Below are 17084 nucleotides of genomic sequence, written 5' to 3' on the forward strand. Positions count from 1 at the left end.
TTAACCTGTATTTCTCAGAATATTTCAGTTAGTGGGGACCTCATTATGAAGCTTGCTTGTCACTAATCCAAACTATGGTGACTGCAAATATTTAATGGCATAATTTTTGTTTATGTATATTTTTGTGTATAGGAAGATGGGAACAGTATGCATGCTACAAAATAACTTTCAGTTCCTATTGTAGTTGTAATATATTCTATTAAATAGCATTATTAGATACAGAGGTGAATGTGAGCAGAAAAGTAAAAAATCAAGTGTTTTAACAGATGGTTGCTTAAAAGGAAGCTGTCTTAACACTTTTAATTTCATAATGCAAATTTATTTATTTTCAGGTTATCTGCTGCATGAGATGGATATCCGTGCATCCTTTATATAGAATTAATTTCTCAAACAAACTGAAATTTTTCATTATATTACCTCTGCTGCCTCTGTAGAATTGATTTCTTAAACTATTTTTTCCATGATATTAGTACACTTGGCTTTATTGGATTTGTAGTTCAAAATATTTTCATTTTTATTCTGAAAACTTAGGTTTTATGGTGAAAGACAGCATTAATGTTACATTATTTAACTGTATTTACTGTATTTAAAGCAGAAAAAGACTTAAGATTTCTGATTATGTCTAATACGTTCAAAGACATCAAAAGTAACAGAAGAGGACTGCCTTCTCCTAAGCAACATATTTGTCCCCATCCTGTTTGAATCTCGTTTTGATGTAAGCTGTCAGAAGTGTTTTGGCACCTAAATCTCATAAAGATGCATCATTGGGCTACAGTAATCCTTGATTCCATTAAAGGAGAAAAGTTCATGTCCCTGAAAATGGGCAAGGCTTCTCCCGATGCTAGCTCATAGAGTAAAACTGAGAGAGGGAGTTAGGATCTGGAGATCCGGTTCCCTCTGCAGGAACCTGTCCATCACGTAGCAGGAACAGAAAGGTGTACTTAAGTGCCTTAGTGTGATAGAATGCCAAAGGTTCTGGCTTGTGCTGTATGTAGAGATAAGGCATGGGAGCTATGGAGAGCTGGACGTTTGGAACCATTGGCAACATTTCTAACAAAAAAAAAAAAAGTGCCTGGCATCTATCACCCTATCTTTCAGTGATCCTGCATTTTTTATTTCCCTCTGAGCTCCACATATACATGTCCTTTCTCACAGAAATACTCTGGATGACTGTACTCTCAGGTCAACTAAATTGTCTCTGTTGTTTTCTGAGAGATGACACTTAGTGTGTATCTGTTATAAGATATATGTGGAGTGACATATTATTGAGGAATAATCAGAAATATAATTTGGGACTCAGATGTTCCCAAAGAAAAGTTAGAATTTGGATCTTTTGTAAAATGTATTCTTTGTAGGAAACCTGCATCTTGGGGAAACATTTCCTTAGACTATCTCAATTGAAACACTAACTTCACCCACTATTACAGATGCATAGCAAATTTCAAGTTAGTAAAAGCAAGAATACCTATTTTACAGCATCTAGTTTGTCTGCTTACAGCTTTTTTTATAGAATGTACCCCAGATTTGGGGAGAAGTATGCACAAAACTGGCATAGCTTTGAAAACTTGAGAGATTTTAAAAATTTTAATCGAGTTCATTCACAGCTCTTCAGTTGTATGACATTGTTCCAGTGTTTCCCATTCAGTCTGCCTCTTATTTTATATAGTAAATGGTCAGGGCCAGGAGCTATACTTTATTTTTATGCTATTAAATACAGTGAAGACTGTGTGATTACAATTAGTTCTCATTATTCTGATAATACATGCAATACAGAAATCAAATAATTGTAATCAATTACTAAACATTGTCAAGATCCATTAGTACAGCAAATAGCTGTTTACTAATGGTTGGTGAAGTCTGCAGCACTCTGAAATTTTATCTTGGACTTTTGATGAATGCAGGTACTTATACTATCATTTCCTTGATATCATTACTATTTAGTTACTGTGAACATCATCTGAGTTTTATAATACTTAGGCTTGGTACTGTGGACCAAGGAAGAAAATATATTTGCCAAAGAAGGTTGTCTGCTAATGTAGTAATTATAGTTTCACATACTGTAAAAATCACTTTCTGTAGAATTGCATTTACTTTGTTCACACTCAAAATTACAACTGTGTCTTAAAACTTTCTGCTGCAGCGTTTTACCAATGAGGATCATTTGGCTGTCCATAAACATAAACATGAGATGACACTGAAATTTGGTCCGGCTCGTAATGATAGTGTCATTGTGGCTGGTTAGTATATAACTTTATAATTAGTTTATTCACTTTTCTACTGGAATGGGCATACGTTTTATGTATTTTCTGTACATAATGCATAGACTTATATTAAGAGAATATGAAACTTTTTCTTCACTGTAGCTGTTTGCAATGTGTGCTTAGGCAATATTTTCTTAGATAATCAGCTTTTGTCAGAATTTGAAGCCAGTATTATCCTCCATAAGTAACTTTTATTTGGATCTGATATATAATTAAATATTTTTCAATTTTCAATACTTTTAACAATTGATTAAATCATGTAATAAGTATTCAGTAAGAACACACACTAATAAAGGCTATGTCTTGCAGGATCTGTAACTAGATTAAACTGTATTTAAGTTTTAATTATTCATTGATATTACTTGTCTCAAAATTTAACATAATAGTGTTTTTTACATGCTATGGTGACATTAGAAGAATGAATTGGTGATTATTCTTAAAATGGGATAGTAGAAGAAAGATAACATTTTTTGGTGTAATTTTGGCTTAAAGTCAAAATACTTTTACTGTATTTCCACCTGAATGCATGGTATGCCCTTGGTCAGTTGTAACTAACTTTGCTTGTCCACAATCAGAAGTTATCGCCAACAGATGATTGATCTCATTATAAATTTCAAAGTTCTTGAGTGAAGACAGCACTTGCTAGTTATTCTAAAGTTATAGTCAGACTTGTTTTTTCAGTGGTGGAACAGCCTAAATGAACTTCACAAAGGCTTTCAGACATTTTATGAATTTTTTTTCCTTTCAAGTGACTATTTCGTTAGGATGAGCAGACAAAAAAAATTGTTACACTTTAACCAGCATACTTTTAAAAATTCTAAATGTGATCCCTGGCAATTACACTGTAAGAAAGGGGACCTGTCAAATAATCAGGTCTTTGGGAATGAAACTATGGCAGTGTCTGTCTTTTTGCAGCTGCATTCCAGTGTATGAACTGTTGGCGGTGAATGCCAGTTTAAGTTTGTACGGCACACATAATACCACTTTACAGTATTTTAAATGCAGATAACTTTTTGGCAAGTGTGGTTTATTGTGACCTGGTAATAATAGTGTAATAAGGGGAATTTACACAGTACCGAAAACGTTATAGAAAGACATCTTTGAAACTGCTTCACGCAGTAGTTGCCCAGATTCCAGAAGCCTTATGATTTCAGTTTGACTATACAGGCATCGCAGGAGTCAATGTCATCGCACTTGAAAGACATCACTGTCGTTTTCACAATATGAGAAGCAGCAAACTGCCCGTTGAGCAGTGCACTTTTGTCTGTCTGCCCCCCCCCCCCCCCCCCCCCCCATTTTTAATTAAAGCCTTCGTGTAGGCCTTATCGTTATTTGAAAACAGAGCCAGCTTCCTTACTGAAATGATATGCTTAGGCACTTGAGAGTAGCTCCCTCTGGTTTCTGGCCACAGACGGAAGAGCCGCTTTGCTACCCTCCCAGAACCGTCCGGGAGTGAGTGGTTTGCAGACTTGGGTTGCTTGTCTCCGGCAGGTGGAGCATGCCTTCTGGTTGGCCTCCTGTGAGGCGGAAAGGAGCCTGCTTGCAAGGCCTAAAGGAGTTTTTAATCACGTTGCTTCCCTCTGTTTGCTTTTATTCTGAAAAATATTTATAAGTAAGTTCATTAATGGTATTTTAAAAATAAAATTGTGGGGGTTTTATACACTTCATTTCAGATCAGACACCAACACCAACTCGATTCTTGAAGAACTGTGAAGAAGTGGGCTTGTTCAATGAATTAGCAAGTCCTTTTGAAAATGAGTTTAAAAAGGCTTCTGAAGATGACATTAAGAAAGTATGTTCAAAAACTTTTTCTTCTCAGAGCTTCTACTTTTTTTATATCAGAAATTCCATTAGAAAAGCAAACTTTGGATTTATATATTTCCTTCTAAACTATACTGGTAATTGTTTGCCAGCTGCTTATATATGTTGTATGGAGAGAATACAAATCCAAGATTCCTCTTCTGAAGTTTAGTTTACCTGATTAATTTTGCACAGTTAGCATAGACAATGGGACACATTGGCTTTGTCTTAATTCTGTGTCTAATCTATATCTGTTGAAGTTAATCATTGGCTTTGATTGGAATTTCATTAGGCCCTAAATAAGCAAAAAAAATGTCTGAAAAGTAAAGAAGTTTTGCAGAAAGAAAAACATGTTCAAGAAACCAATGTGGAAAGAATAGTAAGTGTCAGTAATCGGGTTATAATTATATTCATTATGTGTTGAAATCACTTTTGCCTAGAAATCACAACCTAAACATCTACTTTTTTTTCATGTACAGATTGAAATATAAGAAAAATTTGGACTCTTATCTGTTTAGCAACTTCATGTTTTTATGAGGAACTTCCCATACATTTAAATGTGGTTTCTTCTATTTATTTTTATACTTCCCAGTTATAACTGGTTAAGGGCCCAAACATTTAAACACTTCTGCAAATGAAATTTTGCTCAATGTCCTCTTTGAGTAATTTTGCCTTTGGTTGATTACCTGGTTGACTCATAGACACTGATAGAAAGCAAAGCTTTATACTTACATCTGCAGATCTTGCAGAATCAGTATCTGCATTTTCTTTGTTTCAGTAAAGATTTTAATAGGTACTTTTGAATAGGATGGAGTATTATCCATTCCTGACAAAGCCTCACCCTTGCTTTGTTACCACAGCTGTATCAAATAATGATTTTTTAATTTATTTTTTTTTAATTGGTGTATGCTAACTGTTCTTAAAACACCACATACGATAATACCAATTCTGGATTTTCTAGTATTGTATTTTCTGTGTAATTCACCACTGCCTTGGAGGAGGTTATATTGCAAAATATTGTAAACATTTTAACAATAAATTTAATTGATAATAATATTCCAAGCTGCCCTCTGTGTTATGAGAAGGAACACAGTCTTGCCATATTTCTGTTTGATCAATATATGTTAGCAGTCATGGTGGAAAAATTTACTGTAATAGCACACTTTCTAGGGCGTTGATAGTTTCCTTTTTTTCTGTAGTATTTCATATTCAGATGTGGTATGAAACACTTGTAACGGTCTTCCATGCCCATTAGTAATCTATTCTGTAGGAAAACCAGGAATTGAATTGAAAAAAAAGCATTTGGAAGAATGTAAATAGGAGATGAGCTTTGGGGGAAGTTTAATCTTAAAGTATTTGGACAGCGGACTAGACAGGAGTATAGTCTTCTAAATCTCTGGTATTGCTTTAAGTATTTTTGTAGCTTAATTTCTTTGTGGCTTTCAGATGTCCTGGTGGATTTTCTCTGTGTAGTAATATTAAACTTGCTTTTTTCGTAATGATTTGCTGCAATAAGTTTGAAGTAATTGTCCACAGCAGTTTGCTTAATTTGGAAATGTAATTAGGATTTTGTGCTTTGTGACATGATACAGTAATTCATGGGAGGGTAATACCTTCTTTTAGCTGTAATTTTTAAGTGTAGCACAGTCCTTCCTGAGCTATAATTTTCCTGTGACTCTTGGGAAAGGAAAACTTCAGAATGTTTTTAATTCTGAAGAAGAAAATGCTTAGTCTGACCTTGGTGTTGAAAGACAAAGTGTAACTGAAGATTAGTGTTTATGTAGATGCTGGAAAATTAGCCTTGACTGGTAATGCATCCATGCATCTGCATCAAGATCTCCCAAACATCAGTACCTCTTTATTGTTATAAGGCTTATATTTCTTTTCAGTTGTTTACATTTTCTTGTTCATTTTAATTTTTTAAAGACCGAGTAATTTTATTTTACACTGTTGCTCTTAGATGCCTCTAGATCTGTCTCCTCTTGCAACGCCAATTATAAGAAATAAAATTGAAGAACCTTCCGTTGTAGAGACAACTCATCAAGATAGTCCTTTACCTCATCCAGAGTCTACTACCAATGATGAAAAGGTCAGATCCTTTTTTTTTTCCTTTTTGGAATTTATTTTTTTTTGATCTTCTGGTGATCTGTAAGTTTGTTGTACATTATGATAGCTAAACTGCTTACTGGTTGAAAGGAAAAGAATGTTTGTTTGCTATATTCCTGTGGATATATACTTAGTTTGTTCAATTCTTTAGTGAGCTTTGCTCATAGCAAAGCTGTGAATAGAAAGAAAATCAAATGTAATATTCATGCTAGGTTAGAAAAGGCTGAAGGGGCACTTTATTCTACTTTATCATTAATAAAAAAGCAAAGAAAGTTCAGTTTCTTTGTTTAAAATAAATGAAAATATGAAAAAATTATCAATGTCAACTGTTTGCAACATGTACATTTTTACCTTTATCCTGTGTTTTACCATGAACTGTTTTGTAGAACTACAGGGAATGTTCTACAAAAATGTACAGGGATCAACGGGCTATCTTTGAAAGCTAAGCACCAGATAATTTTGTTTCAAATTTTTTACTCTTTAAGCTACAGCAGTATGTTTAAAAGTGGTGATCTCAGGCATTTGCTTGTGTAGTGTTTACTTGAATACTCACAAAAGACGCAGTTATTGTCTCTCACTAGAGGATGCAGTCAAATCAGTTTTAGAAATGTTGCTCTAAAGAGGAAATAAATGGTTTAATAGTAATGATAACTTTGATATGTGATGCAGTGTTTTCATCACGTGGAGTTCTCAAACACAAAATGAAGCAAAATCAATTAAATTAAATAATTATTTCTAGTCCTACCTCAATAAATAAAAACATTAGAAGCAGAACACAATAAAGCAATACGGTTGCTCTAGTGGGTCTTTTTTTTATGTGCCTATTCAGTGGGCGGGCTGCATTTGAGGGACCTGGCTACCTTGTTCCCCAAAATGAGCTGGACTTCTTCGGATCACAGGGTAATTCACATTGGAAGGGACAGCAGGATTTCCTGGTCCAGCTTCCTCCTCAAAGCAGGGGCTACCTCTGAGGTCAGACCAAGTTGCTCAGGGCTTCACGCAGTCTGGTCTTGAAACTTTTGAGGAGGAAGGCTGCGCAGCCTCTCAGTGCAACCTGTTGCAATGCGAGGCTGTCCTTGTGGTGAAAGTGTTTTTCTTTGGATCGAGTCTGAACCTCTCTGATTTCAGCTTGCACCCTTTCTCTTATCCTACCAGCAGGCACCAGTACAATGAGAGCCTTAAGTTTGTAGCAGAAATTTAACAGAGTTTAAATTCAGTTTTGTCTTTGCAAAACTTCCCTAAGTTTTATTTGTTAGCAAGGATGAGTAATCATAGGTAATCAAGGCAATCATGTAGTCTCAAAAATAGTAAAAGTAGTTTGAAAGAATACACGTAAAGAGCTGCTTAGATGAAGCAAATCATAGTCCAAATCTTAAGTTGTCTTTATTTAATTTCCTGTTTATTTCAGAGGTTAGTTTGTTTTTTCACTGGGAATACTTATTCTAAGGACTCTTAATTTTGGCAGGAGATAATGTCTTTATACAGTAGTGGTTCAGTATCTCATTAGCATCATTACAAGTGAAAATTATATCTCAGTGCTTGGCAGTACTTACAAACTTGTCTCATTCGTGATGTAATTTCAGTGTTGTCACTGTAACAGTGCTGAAGTGAAAAACTGCTGCTGCTCAATGCTGTTCTGATGTCTGATTGTAGAGACAAGCTGAGCAAGGATGAGGGTGTTGCTTGGAGGGTGCTGCTGCTGAATGTGGCCTGCAGAAGTTGAGAAATGTGAGCAGAGTGTTGCTGTTCCCTCAGTTAGATTTTTATATTCTCCTTCTATAGATGTATTGAAGGAGGGAAGGTTCTTTTTCAGGGCATAGCTGATTTTAAAATACGTATGCCACTGTAACCATTTCATTGGCTGAATATATTTTAGTAGCCTTGAATGATTACAACTTGTTAATGTATGTGAAAGACAGTTATAATTTTCCTTGTAGTTGTTAAAGGCATTTCCTGAAGACACTTAAAAAATTATGCTTAATGCTTTTCCTAGTTTTCAGAGTTTTGTGAGCTCTATTAGGTTTTAATAAGAGTTGATATTCTGCTTTGAATAGACCAAGATAGCATTAGAAGTGTGCAAAGCCTTTTAGCCTTAAAATAACAAGCAAATGAAATCTAGTTTATTGAGAGCTTTCAAACTCATGGTTGCTTATTAACAGTATTGTAAAGAGTGACCCTCAACAAGAGGTTCACAAATTGTTTAGTTGTCAGGTAGCTAATTGTCCAACAATTGTTTTAAAACCAATCATTTTCTTACAGTAATGATCAATGACAGTATTAGTTCTGGCCATTTACATTGCTGTATAAAGAATTCTGTATATTTATCGATAGCATTAGGAAGTTATTGCATGATACTTGCTTTTAGATACAAACTACTTGAAATATTTATCTCTGAAAACACTTCTTAAATAAAGTAACTCTTGTCTTCTGTAAAATATTTTCCAATTCAGTGGGGTTTAGTTTCAAAAACAGAAGAGTTGGAGATGTCCTTTCAATAAGTCTGATATCTTTGAATAGGCTTAAACTTCTTTCTTGAAAAGGTGGGTGAGGGTATGATCACTTTGGTTTAAAAAGTCATCTCTGTTTTTCTTTAATTTAGCAGAATATATTTACAAACTTTTTTATTTCAGACAAAATTTATACTTCTTTAGTGCAATGTTGATGACCAATTAATGTCTCCTATCAGACTGGTGTGCATATGGTTTTGTTTTTATACGCTAACCAAATGTCAGTTTCCTTTAGATCCATGCTTCTTAAATCTGCCTCTGGTGTTACTGCCACATTGTTGCTGTAACTAGCGTATGCATGCATTTTTCAGTGTGTAGCACACATCGAGTTAGTGTAAGAAGTAAAGAGGAAGTTGAAAGTACTTTGGTTTTGACTGTGTAAACACACTCAGTAAATCTGTTGTTGAGGATTGTTTCTGATCTTCTAAACAAAGCATAAATGCTGTCTGTAACACACAGAAATAATTGTGTGCATGTGAGGTTTTTGTCATCAGAATTATATAGATTTATTTCGGAATTTCATACGTTACTCTTCTGATCATTGCTGAATCTGGTTTCCATAGAGCACTTTGTCTAAAAGTTGCAGATTGCCTTTTTCCTAGTATGGAATCAAGTCAGGGAGAGACCCAGTTTTACAGTCAGTATTTATTAGAACACCTGGTAATTAAGCTATTGTTGCTAATAGCCAATGAGTATTCAGAGAGCCATAACTTACTCGCTCACTCATACATAGTTACCTGGTTGCAGCAACAGTTGGGAGGCTAATCCCAGCTGCTTGCTGAGAGGTAGAAGGTTGTACTGACATGCCAGTGACTTCTAGGCAGGTTTTCAGAAAGTGTTCAAGGTCAGATTGAGTGGGGCTCTGAGCAACCCGATCTGGTGAGAGATGTCCCAGAAGGGTTGGACTATATGATTTTTAAAGGTCCCTTCCAGCTCCAACCATTCTGTGAATCTGTGAAAGTCCTTCAAAGGGTCCGTTCTTTCATCAAGTGTCTATGTAATCCTGTAATCTTTGCTCACGTATAGCAGCCACTGTGGGTTTGGATGCTGTCTGAATTGTACAGCATGTTCATGCTAGCTTACAGGTTCATGAATCCTTGCAAATTCAGCAGGGCTGGTTTTCTCTGGAGTTTACCTGTGCTTGGGAGACTTTATGCTGGCTCTCAGCACTTCTCTTGGCTGCCTTCTCTATTTTGGTAGCTGTTTCCCCATCCACACAGACAGGTACTTACACTGGCACAAACCCATATAGAAGGGGCTGTTCCAGCATTACTGTTGTTGAGAATGTGTGAATATCCGGTTAATTTAAGTTTTTGTATTACAGCTATGTACATGGTTCTGTGGCTGCTGTTAGCCATCGGTCTTTTTCCCCTTTTTTATGGAAATCAGTGTTACTTTGCCATAACTATTCTGTGGTGTTCGTATATCTAAATTTATATTTATACATGAACTTTTCTATATATGCGGTTGCCATGTATGAAGATGTTTCAGGTGAAAGGAAGAACAAGAAAAAGAACTGTTACAGCTCTTTTGGCTCTTAGGGGCAAACACGGGTGTTTCTGTGTCAGATCCCTGCAATGGGAATGGACTTTGTAGTGGCGCTTTGCTCACGGTAATGAGACGGGTAATGGTGGCAAACGGCAGGCAGGAAAGGGTGAAGCTGAAACCAGTGCAGAATCACACAATATTTATTTCTGAACTGACCATTGCCAAAAGATCAGGGTAGGTATTCTCTTATGCCTTCCTCCCAATTTCTCACAGTCAAATGATTGTCTCCTCTCTGTTTTCCCTGTGGTTCTTCTCACCGAATAAGATCTGTGTAGCTGTTATACCAAATTCCTTATTTGCAAAGGAGTTGGTAATCCTGTCCTAAGAATATGCATTAGTCACCTCTTCCAAATTTTTTTTATGTTTCTGCAATTCTGTACTGGATGTTTGCTTATTTTGACTGAACGCTCATCTGTAATTCTAGGTACTGTGCTCAAATATTGGATAACATTTGTAAATACACCAGATTGATACTAAAGGAAAAAACTAGCTTTCCACATACAGCTCACGGTTATCCGAAAACTCTCATTCACTGTAAATCGTCTTTTAGGTCCCTTGGGGAAAAGCCTGAACAAACTAATGAATGCTGATGACAAATCTAGCCTCTGAGCTTTTGAATCTAAAGTCTGTCCTTTTTTAAAGCCCACAGTTTGCCAGCCCACTTAGAGTTCTATGAAGTGCTCAGAGGAACACATACATTTTGCAATGGATGCATAAAAAGAAAAATAAACTGTAAGACAGCTAAGACCTTGCTACTTAAAGCATTGTGAATTAATTTTAAAGACTTAAACTTAATTCAGAGCAAATGGTAATCAGTGTAGCCTGTATGACACAGGTATGAGATGTTCTCTTTGAATTACGATTTAACAGTGGAGCAACTGAAGTTTGCTGATTGAGTGTAGTTTTATGTGTCATTGATTGCAGTAGCTAATGTCAAAAGAATAAATAACTTGGAAGAATCCTGTCTGAAGGTAAATCTGAAGTCTAACAACATCAAGGGTTTCCTGAGAAGGAAGGCATTGGTTATAATGGGCATTTCTAGGTTTTCAGAAACAGCAGATGCAGGTATTACATTCTAATTGGTGATGTACTTTACCTGATTGCTAAGCCAAGAACTATAGTAAATTCTGTCTACTATTTACTTGGACTAAGGAGGTTTAATTTCTGTGCTGAAGTAATTTCTTCTGCATCAAGATATGCACATATTTAGCAAAGCTATGCATGTAACACTCCCAAGTATTTTTTTCACTTAGTAGCACTAGTTAAGAGACATATTTTTTTTCCCTTTTACTGAATCAAAACCCAGTTTTGTTTCTCTTGTTTAAACCCAGAACAATGGACTGAAAATGAAATGTACATAAGGACATCATAAAATGTTTTTCTTAAGAGTGTTGGTAGACATGATGGTGCTGATAGCACCACGGGCTTCTTGGCAAAGAAAACCATAATACCAGTTCAAAACTGAATTATAAATAATAGTAGCCTTAAACTGAGCCAGCATTTGTCATAAAACTAAAATCACTGTCGTTGGAACAATTTCACTTTGATGGTTTAAATGATTCATCCAAAGGGATTTTGAATGTTTTTAATTGTATAACTGGTTTTACTTGCATAACGTTATAGAAACTCTGATTTGTTCTATTAAACTGTGTTCATTTACCAGTCAGAATTAATGGTCTATAGTTGTATTTTACAAACTGATTAATTTTTGTTTTTCCTCAGGAAGTGTCACTGCAGCAAACCGCACAGCCTACATCAACAATAGTTCGTCCAGCATCACTACAGGTTCCTAATGTATTACTTACAAGTTCTGACTCAAGTGTTATTATTCAGCAGGCAATACCATCACCAACGTCTAGTACTGTTATTACCCAGGCTCCATCCTCTAACAGACCAATAGTGTAAGTTACATAAATCTTAGTAAAATATTTTCTTACAGAATTTAAAAATATGTTGGATTTTTTTTATTTTCGGTTACTATTTCTGCAGTTAATGTACAAATCTGAGATGCTTTGGTGTAACGTGATGCTTTACTACATATGAAACATACAATTTTCACTACATGTGAAATATAATTCCATGTTCTCCTCATCACTAAGTTCATATTTTTGATCTCCAAATAAATACTACATTACAACTGTAAACAAACAAACCAATTTAAAATAATGTGTAAACTTGTTCTCTTCTCTGGATAAGTTTTCTTTTATATAGTTCATGCCTTTTTCAGTCCAGTTCCAGGTCCTTTTCCTCTGCTGTTACATCTTCCTAATGGACAAACCATGCCTGTTGCTATTCCTGCATCTATCACAAATTCTAATGTGCATGTCCCTGCTGCAGTTCCAGTAAGTAAGCATGATGCTATATTAATTTGAAAGTGGAGCAGATTTGCATAAGTGCAGCATAGAACTTAGTTCTAAGCAGCTTGATAGCTGTTTTGGCTTCAGAGGGTAATGCTGTCATATGCTCTCTATTATGATAACATACTCAGGTTTTCTTCATTTTTATACTTTATCTGGTCAGCTTGTTAGACCTGTCACCATGGTGCCTAGTATCCCAGGAATCCCAGGGCCTTCCTCCCCACAGCCAGTGCAGTCTGAGGCTAAATTGGTAAGTGAAAAACTCCATTATTCCTCAAGAAGAATTACTTGAGAAATTAATTAAATTCTATTGCTTTCTAAAACAGCTTTAGTTTTATTTTGTTAGTCTAAATTCAGCAAGTACGAATTTAATAAAAACAGAAAAATAACAGCTGTGTTTATTTTACAGTTATTTCAAATTCCAGCCTATGTTAGTTCTGTTGTTAATGGCCATTTTGATCTTATTTTCAATCATTCTTTTAAATGAACTAGATTTTTAACTAAACTCCTTCTTGCTCCTCGTGTTGGAGGGTAAGAAATGTTAGTTGGAAGAAAGACAAGATTAATAGTATATTAACAGTAAACATCACCTTCAGAGAAGCAGAATATGTTTCATCTATAAGGATATGATATTTCTTAAAAAAAATCTAGGAAAAGAAAAAAGTTTTTAACAATTCTTTCAGAATCTCAGCTGAATATAGTCCATTTGGCAAGAATTTTGTAATTAGATATGTATTACTGAGTTAGGAAATTGTTTTGCATGGAGGTTGTTTCTGTTGTGTCAGGGCAGTTTTAGGGGGTTGGGTGTTATTTGGGGAAGATCATGAGAAAAACAGGCAGAAGAAAGTTTATTTTGTTTTATTTAAAATATTAGTGATCCAGTTATGGTGGTAGTTAGCATCAAGCCATTTATTGAAAAAATTTCTGCAACATTAGGTAGTTGCTTTTTTGTTTTTGCTGGTTTTGTTTGTTCCAACTGTTCTAAAGCAATAGAAAATCTACTATTAAACAATAATTAACCCATTCATGTATTTACAAGATGCCTCTGAAAACAATATGTCTTGTGAAGTAGTGTTCCTCTTTTGACTCTGTGCTAGAAAAGAATCGGGAACATGTGCTAGATAAAATGTATTTTTGTACATTAGTATTGGTAAGTGGGAGGATGCCCTTAACATCCTTTGATATCTCATTTCTCTTGACCTAACCCTGTAGGCTTTCTTTCCTTACCCGTTTTCTCTCCTCAAACCATATGAAAAACAGTGAGTCTGGGAATCCTAATCATTCTGCTGTCTGGAGGATTCCAATATAGTGGGCACACTATACCACATTCACCAAATAATGAAGCTACTTTGGAGATCTGGTCACCAGTGCATTGACTTTTCCTAGTGCTGTCAGGTCTTCCTTAATTTTCTTTCTCTGTTGAACGTGATGACTTTTAAAGGGGGACAGAAAGGAAGAAGGTCTGTTGGTAGGAATGGGAAAAGAAATCTTTTAATACCTGAGGAAATACTTAAATGTAACCAGCTCTGATGAGATTAATTTATCTTAAATCCAGGAGAGAAGAATGTGAGAAAGTGAAAACAAGAACCATTTTGTCAGAAACTGTGCATTCCATAGAGTCAGGAAACTCATGCACTGAATTCTGCTTTCTGAAATCCAGGAGGAATTGGTTTCAAATAACTTTTTAGATGGGCAAGAAATAGGGTTTTTCACATATTACTGAGTGATTTGCTCTTATAAAGCTTTAAAGGGGGGAGGGAAATATGTGTATGTGGTGAAGACTTTGATCTAACATTGGAAGAAACAATCACGCAGATGCAAAGAAAAACAAAGATCATTAGACTTAAGATTTAACAGTCTCATTAGTCTTCTCGTTAGAATTTAGCTAATATGTGCACTTCAGTGATTGCTTATCTTTTGTTTTAAGTGAGACTGTAAAAAGGGTATTTGCAGTATTCTTGTCGCTTAATATAAAGCATGAGCAGAATTCAAGAATATCAGTATTATGTATATTTCTTATGCTCATTTACTTTTATATAGTGCCTATTCACAAAAAATAAAAAACTTTATTTCTTACCACTCCTAAAGTGAAAGCAATTTAATGAGATACTTAATGTTTATGCAGAAAAGCTTCCAACAGGAAGACTAACTCACTATGCCATGTGATGCATTGATGGCAGATATGTGATGGTTTATTAACTGTAAAGTTCCGTTTAATTTTTAAAATTTAAGTCTTTGTGATGCCAAATCCTTCCTTTTTCATTTATCTGGAAAACAATTTTGCTTGTTACATACTAAATTCTGCAAAGGTATGGTAATCAGGTTTATTTTTCGCTTGTGTTCCTGGTTAAGCCAAGAGAAGACTTAATATTTGGTTTTACAGCAGCTATTTTGCTTTTTATTTCATTAATAGTTCACATTTAAAGTTGAAATATAAGCTGTTCCACTGAAATTTAGTAAGTTAACAGTGTGTGTTTTGTCACAGTGTATGATTCATCTATTAACAGTATACTGCAGTTTGTGGAGTTGTTGGTATCTTTAAGTTAGCAGAACGCTGGGCACACTTCCTGTGTCCTTTTGCCTACCATAGCCACATTGCTCCCTCATGTGGGGAGGCAGTCCTGAAGAGCAAAGGAGTCCGGGAAGGCTGGACATTGTTCAAGAAGGAAATCTGAAAAGGCACAGGAGCAGGCTGTCCCCATGTGCGGAAAGATGAGCCGGCAGGGAGGAGTACCAGCCTGGCTGAAGAGAGAGCTTTGGCTGGAACTCCGGAAAAAAGGAGAGTTTGTGACCTTTAGAAGAAGGGGCAGGCAACTCAGGAGGACTAAAAAGGTGTTGTGAGGTTATGCAGGCAGAAAATTAGAAGGGCCAAAGCCCAACTAGAACTTGAATGTGGCTACTGCCATAAAAGACAGTATTTTTTTCCCCTGTAAATACATCAGCAACAAAAGGAGGGCTAAAGAGAATCTGCGTCCTTTATTGGATGTGGGGGGAAGCATAGTGACAAAGGGTGAGGAAAAGGCTGAGATACTTAATGCCTTCTTCACCTCAGTCTTTAATAGTAAGACCAGTTGTTCTCTGGGTACCCGCCCCCCTGAGCTGGAAGACAGGGACAGGGAGCAGAATGAAGCCCCCATAATCCAAGGGGAAATGGTCAGTGACCGGCTCACTACTTAGACACACACAAGTCTGTGGGGCTGGATGCGATCTACTCGGGGGTACTGAGGGAGCTGGTGGAAGTGCTTATCAAGACACTTTCAAAAATGTATCAGCAGTCCCGGCTAACCGGGCTAACTGGAGGTTAGAAAATGTGATGCCCATCTACAAGAAGGGCCAGAAGGAGGATCTGAGAAACTACAGGCCTGTCAGCCTGACCTTGGTGCTGAGGAAGGTTATGGAGCAGATCACCTTGAGTGCCATCATGCAGCATGTGAAGGACAACGAGGGGATCAGACCCAGCCAGCGTGGGTTTATGAAAGGCAGGTCCTGCTTGGCTAACCTGATCTCCTTCTACGACAAGGTGACGCACTTAGTGGATGAGGGAAGGTCTGCAGATATTGTTTACCTAGACTTTACCAAAGCCTTTGACACAGTTTCCCACAGCATTCTTCTGGAGAAACTGGTTGCTTATGGCATGCACAGGCATACTCTTCACTGGGTGAAAAACTGGCTGGATGGCTGGGCCCAAAGAGTGGTGGTGAATGGAGTTAAATCCAGTTGGCAGCTGGTCATAAGTGGTGTTCCCCAGGGCTCAGTATTGGGGACAGCCCTGTTTAATATCTTTTATTGACGATCTGGACAAGGGGATTGAGTGCACCCTCAGTAAGTTTACAGACAACACCAAGCTGGGGGAGAGTGCTGATCTGCTCAAGGGCAGGATGCTCTGCAGAGGGATGTGGACAGGCTGGACCCATGGGCCAAGGCCAATTGTATGAGGTTCAACAGGGAGAAGTGCCGGATCCTGCACTTGGGTCACAACAACCCCACACAACGCTACAGGCTTGGGGAATAGCAGCTGGAAAGTTGCGTGGTGGAAAAGGACCTGGGGGTGCTGAACATGAGCCAGCAGTGTGCCCAGGTGGCCAAGAGCATCCTGGCTTGTATCAGAAACTGTGTGGCCAGCAGGACCATGACAGTGATCATCCCCCTGTACTCTGCACTGGTGAGGCTGTACCTCGAACACTGGGTGTTCAGTTTTGGACCCCTCACTTCAAGAGGGATGTAGAGGTGCTGGAGCATGTCCAGGGAAGGACAGTGAAGCTGGTGAATGGCTTGGAGCATAAGTCTTATGAGGAGCGGCTGAGGGATCTAGGGTTGCTTAGCCTGGAGGAAAGGAGGCTTGGAGGAACCTTACCACTCTCTACAACTACCTACAAGCATGTTTTAGGCAAGATGGGTGTTGGTCTCTTCTCCCAGGTACAAATGATAAGGTGAGAGAAAATGGCCTCGGGTTGTGCCAGGGGAGGTTTAGATTGGGTTTTTAGGAAAAATTTCTTTGCTGAAAG

At 36.9% G+C, this 17084-nt stretch overlaps 1 protein-coding gene across 5 annotated transcripts in view; it reads left to right on the forward strand.

The window, feature by feature from the left end:
- ATF2 (activating transcription factor 2) overlaps positions 1 to 17084 on the forward strand; it is a 52089-nt gene that overhangs the window by 10458 nt on the left and 24547 nt on the right. For 2 of the 5 annotated variants that reach the window (XM_080400547.1, XM_080400548.1), the window contains exons 5-10: positions 2141 to 2237; positions 3935 to 4053; positions 6022 to 6150; positions 11945 to 12123; positions 12450 to 12564; positions 12743 to 12829. In XM_080400547.1, coding sequence (XP_080256673.1) covers positions 2141 to 2237; positions 3935 to 4053; positions 6022 to 6150; positions 11945 to 12123; positions 12450 to 12564; positions 12743 to 12829 — 726 coding nt within the window. Of the gene's footprint in view, positions 1 to 332; positions 1902 to 2140; positions 2238 to 3934; positions 4054 to 6021; positions 6151 to 11944; positions 12124 to 12449; positions 12565 to 12742; positions 12830 to 17084 lie in introns of all 5 variants that reach the window. The other 3 variants (XM_080400549.1, XM_080400550.1, XM_080400551.1) reach the window with 3 other exon arrangements.

The sequence above is a fragment of the Falco punctatus genome, assembly GCF_963210335.1.
Source record: "Falco punctatus genome assembly, chromosome: 8".
NCBI lineage: Eukaryota > Metazoa > Chordata > Aves > Falconiformes > Falconidae > Falco > Falco punctatus.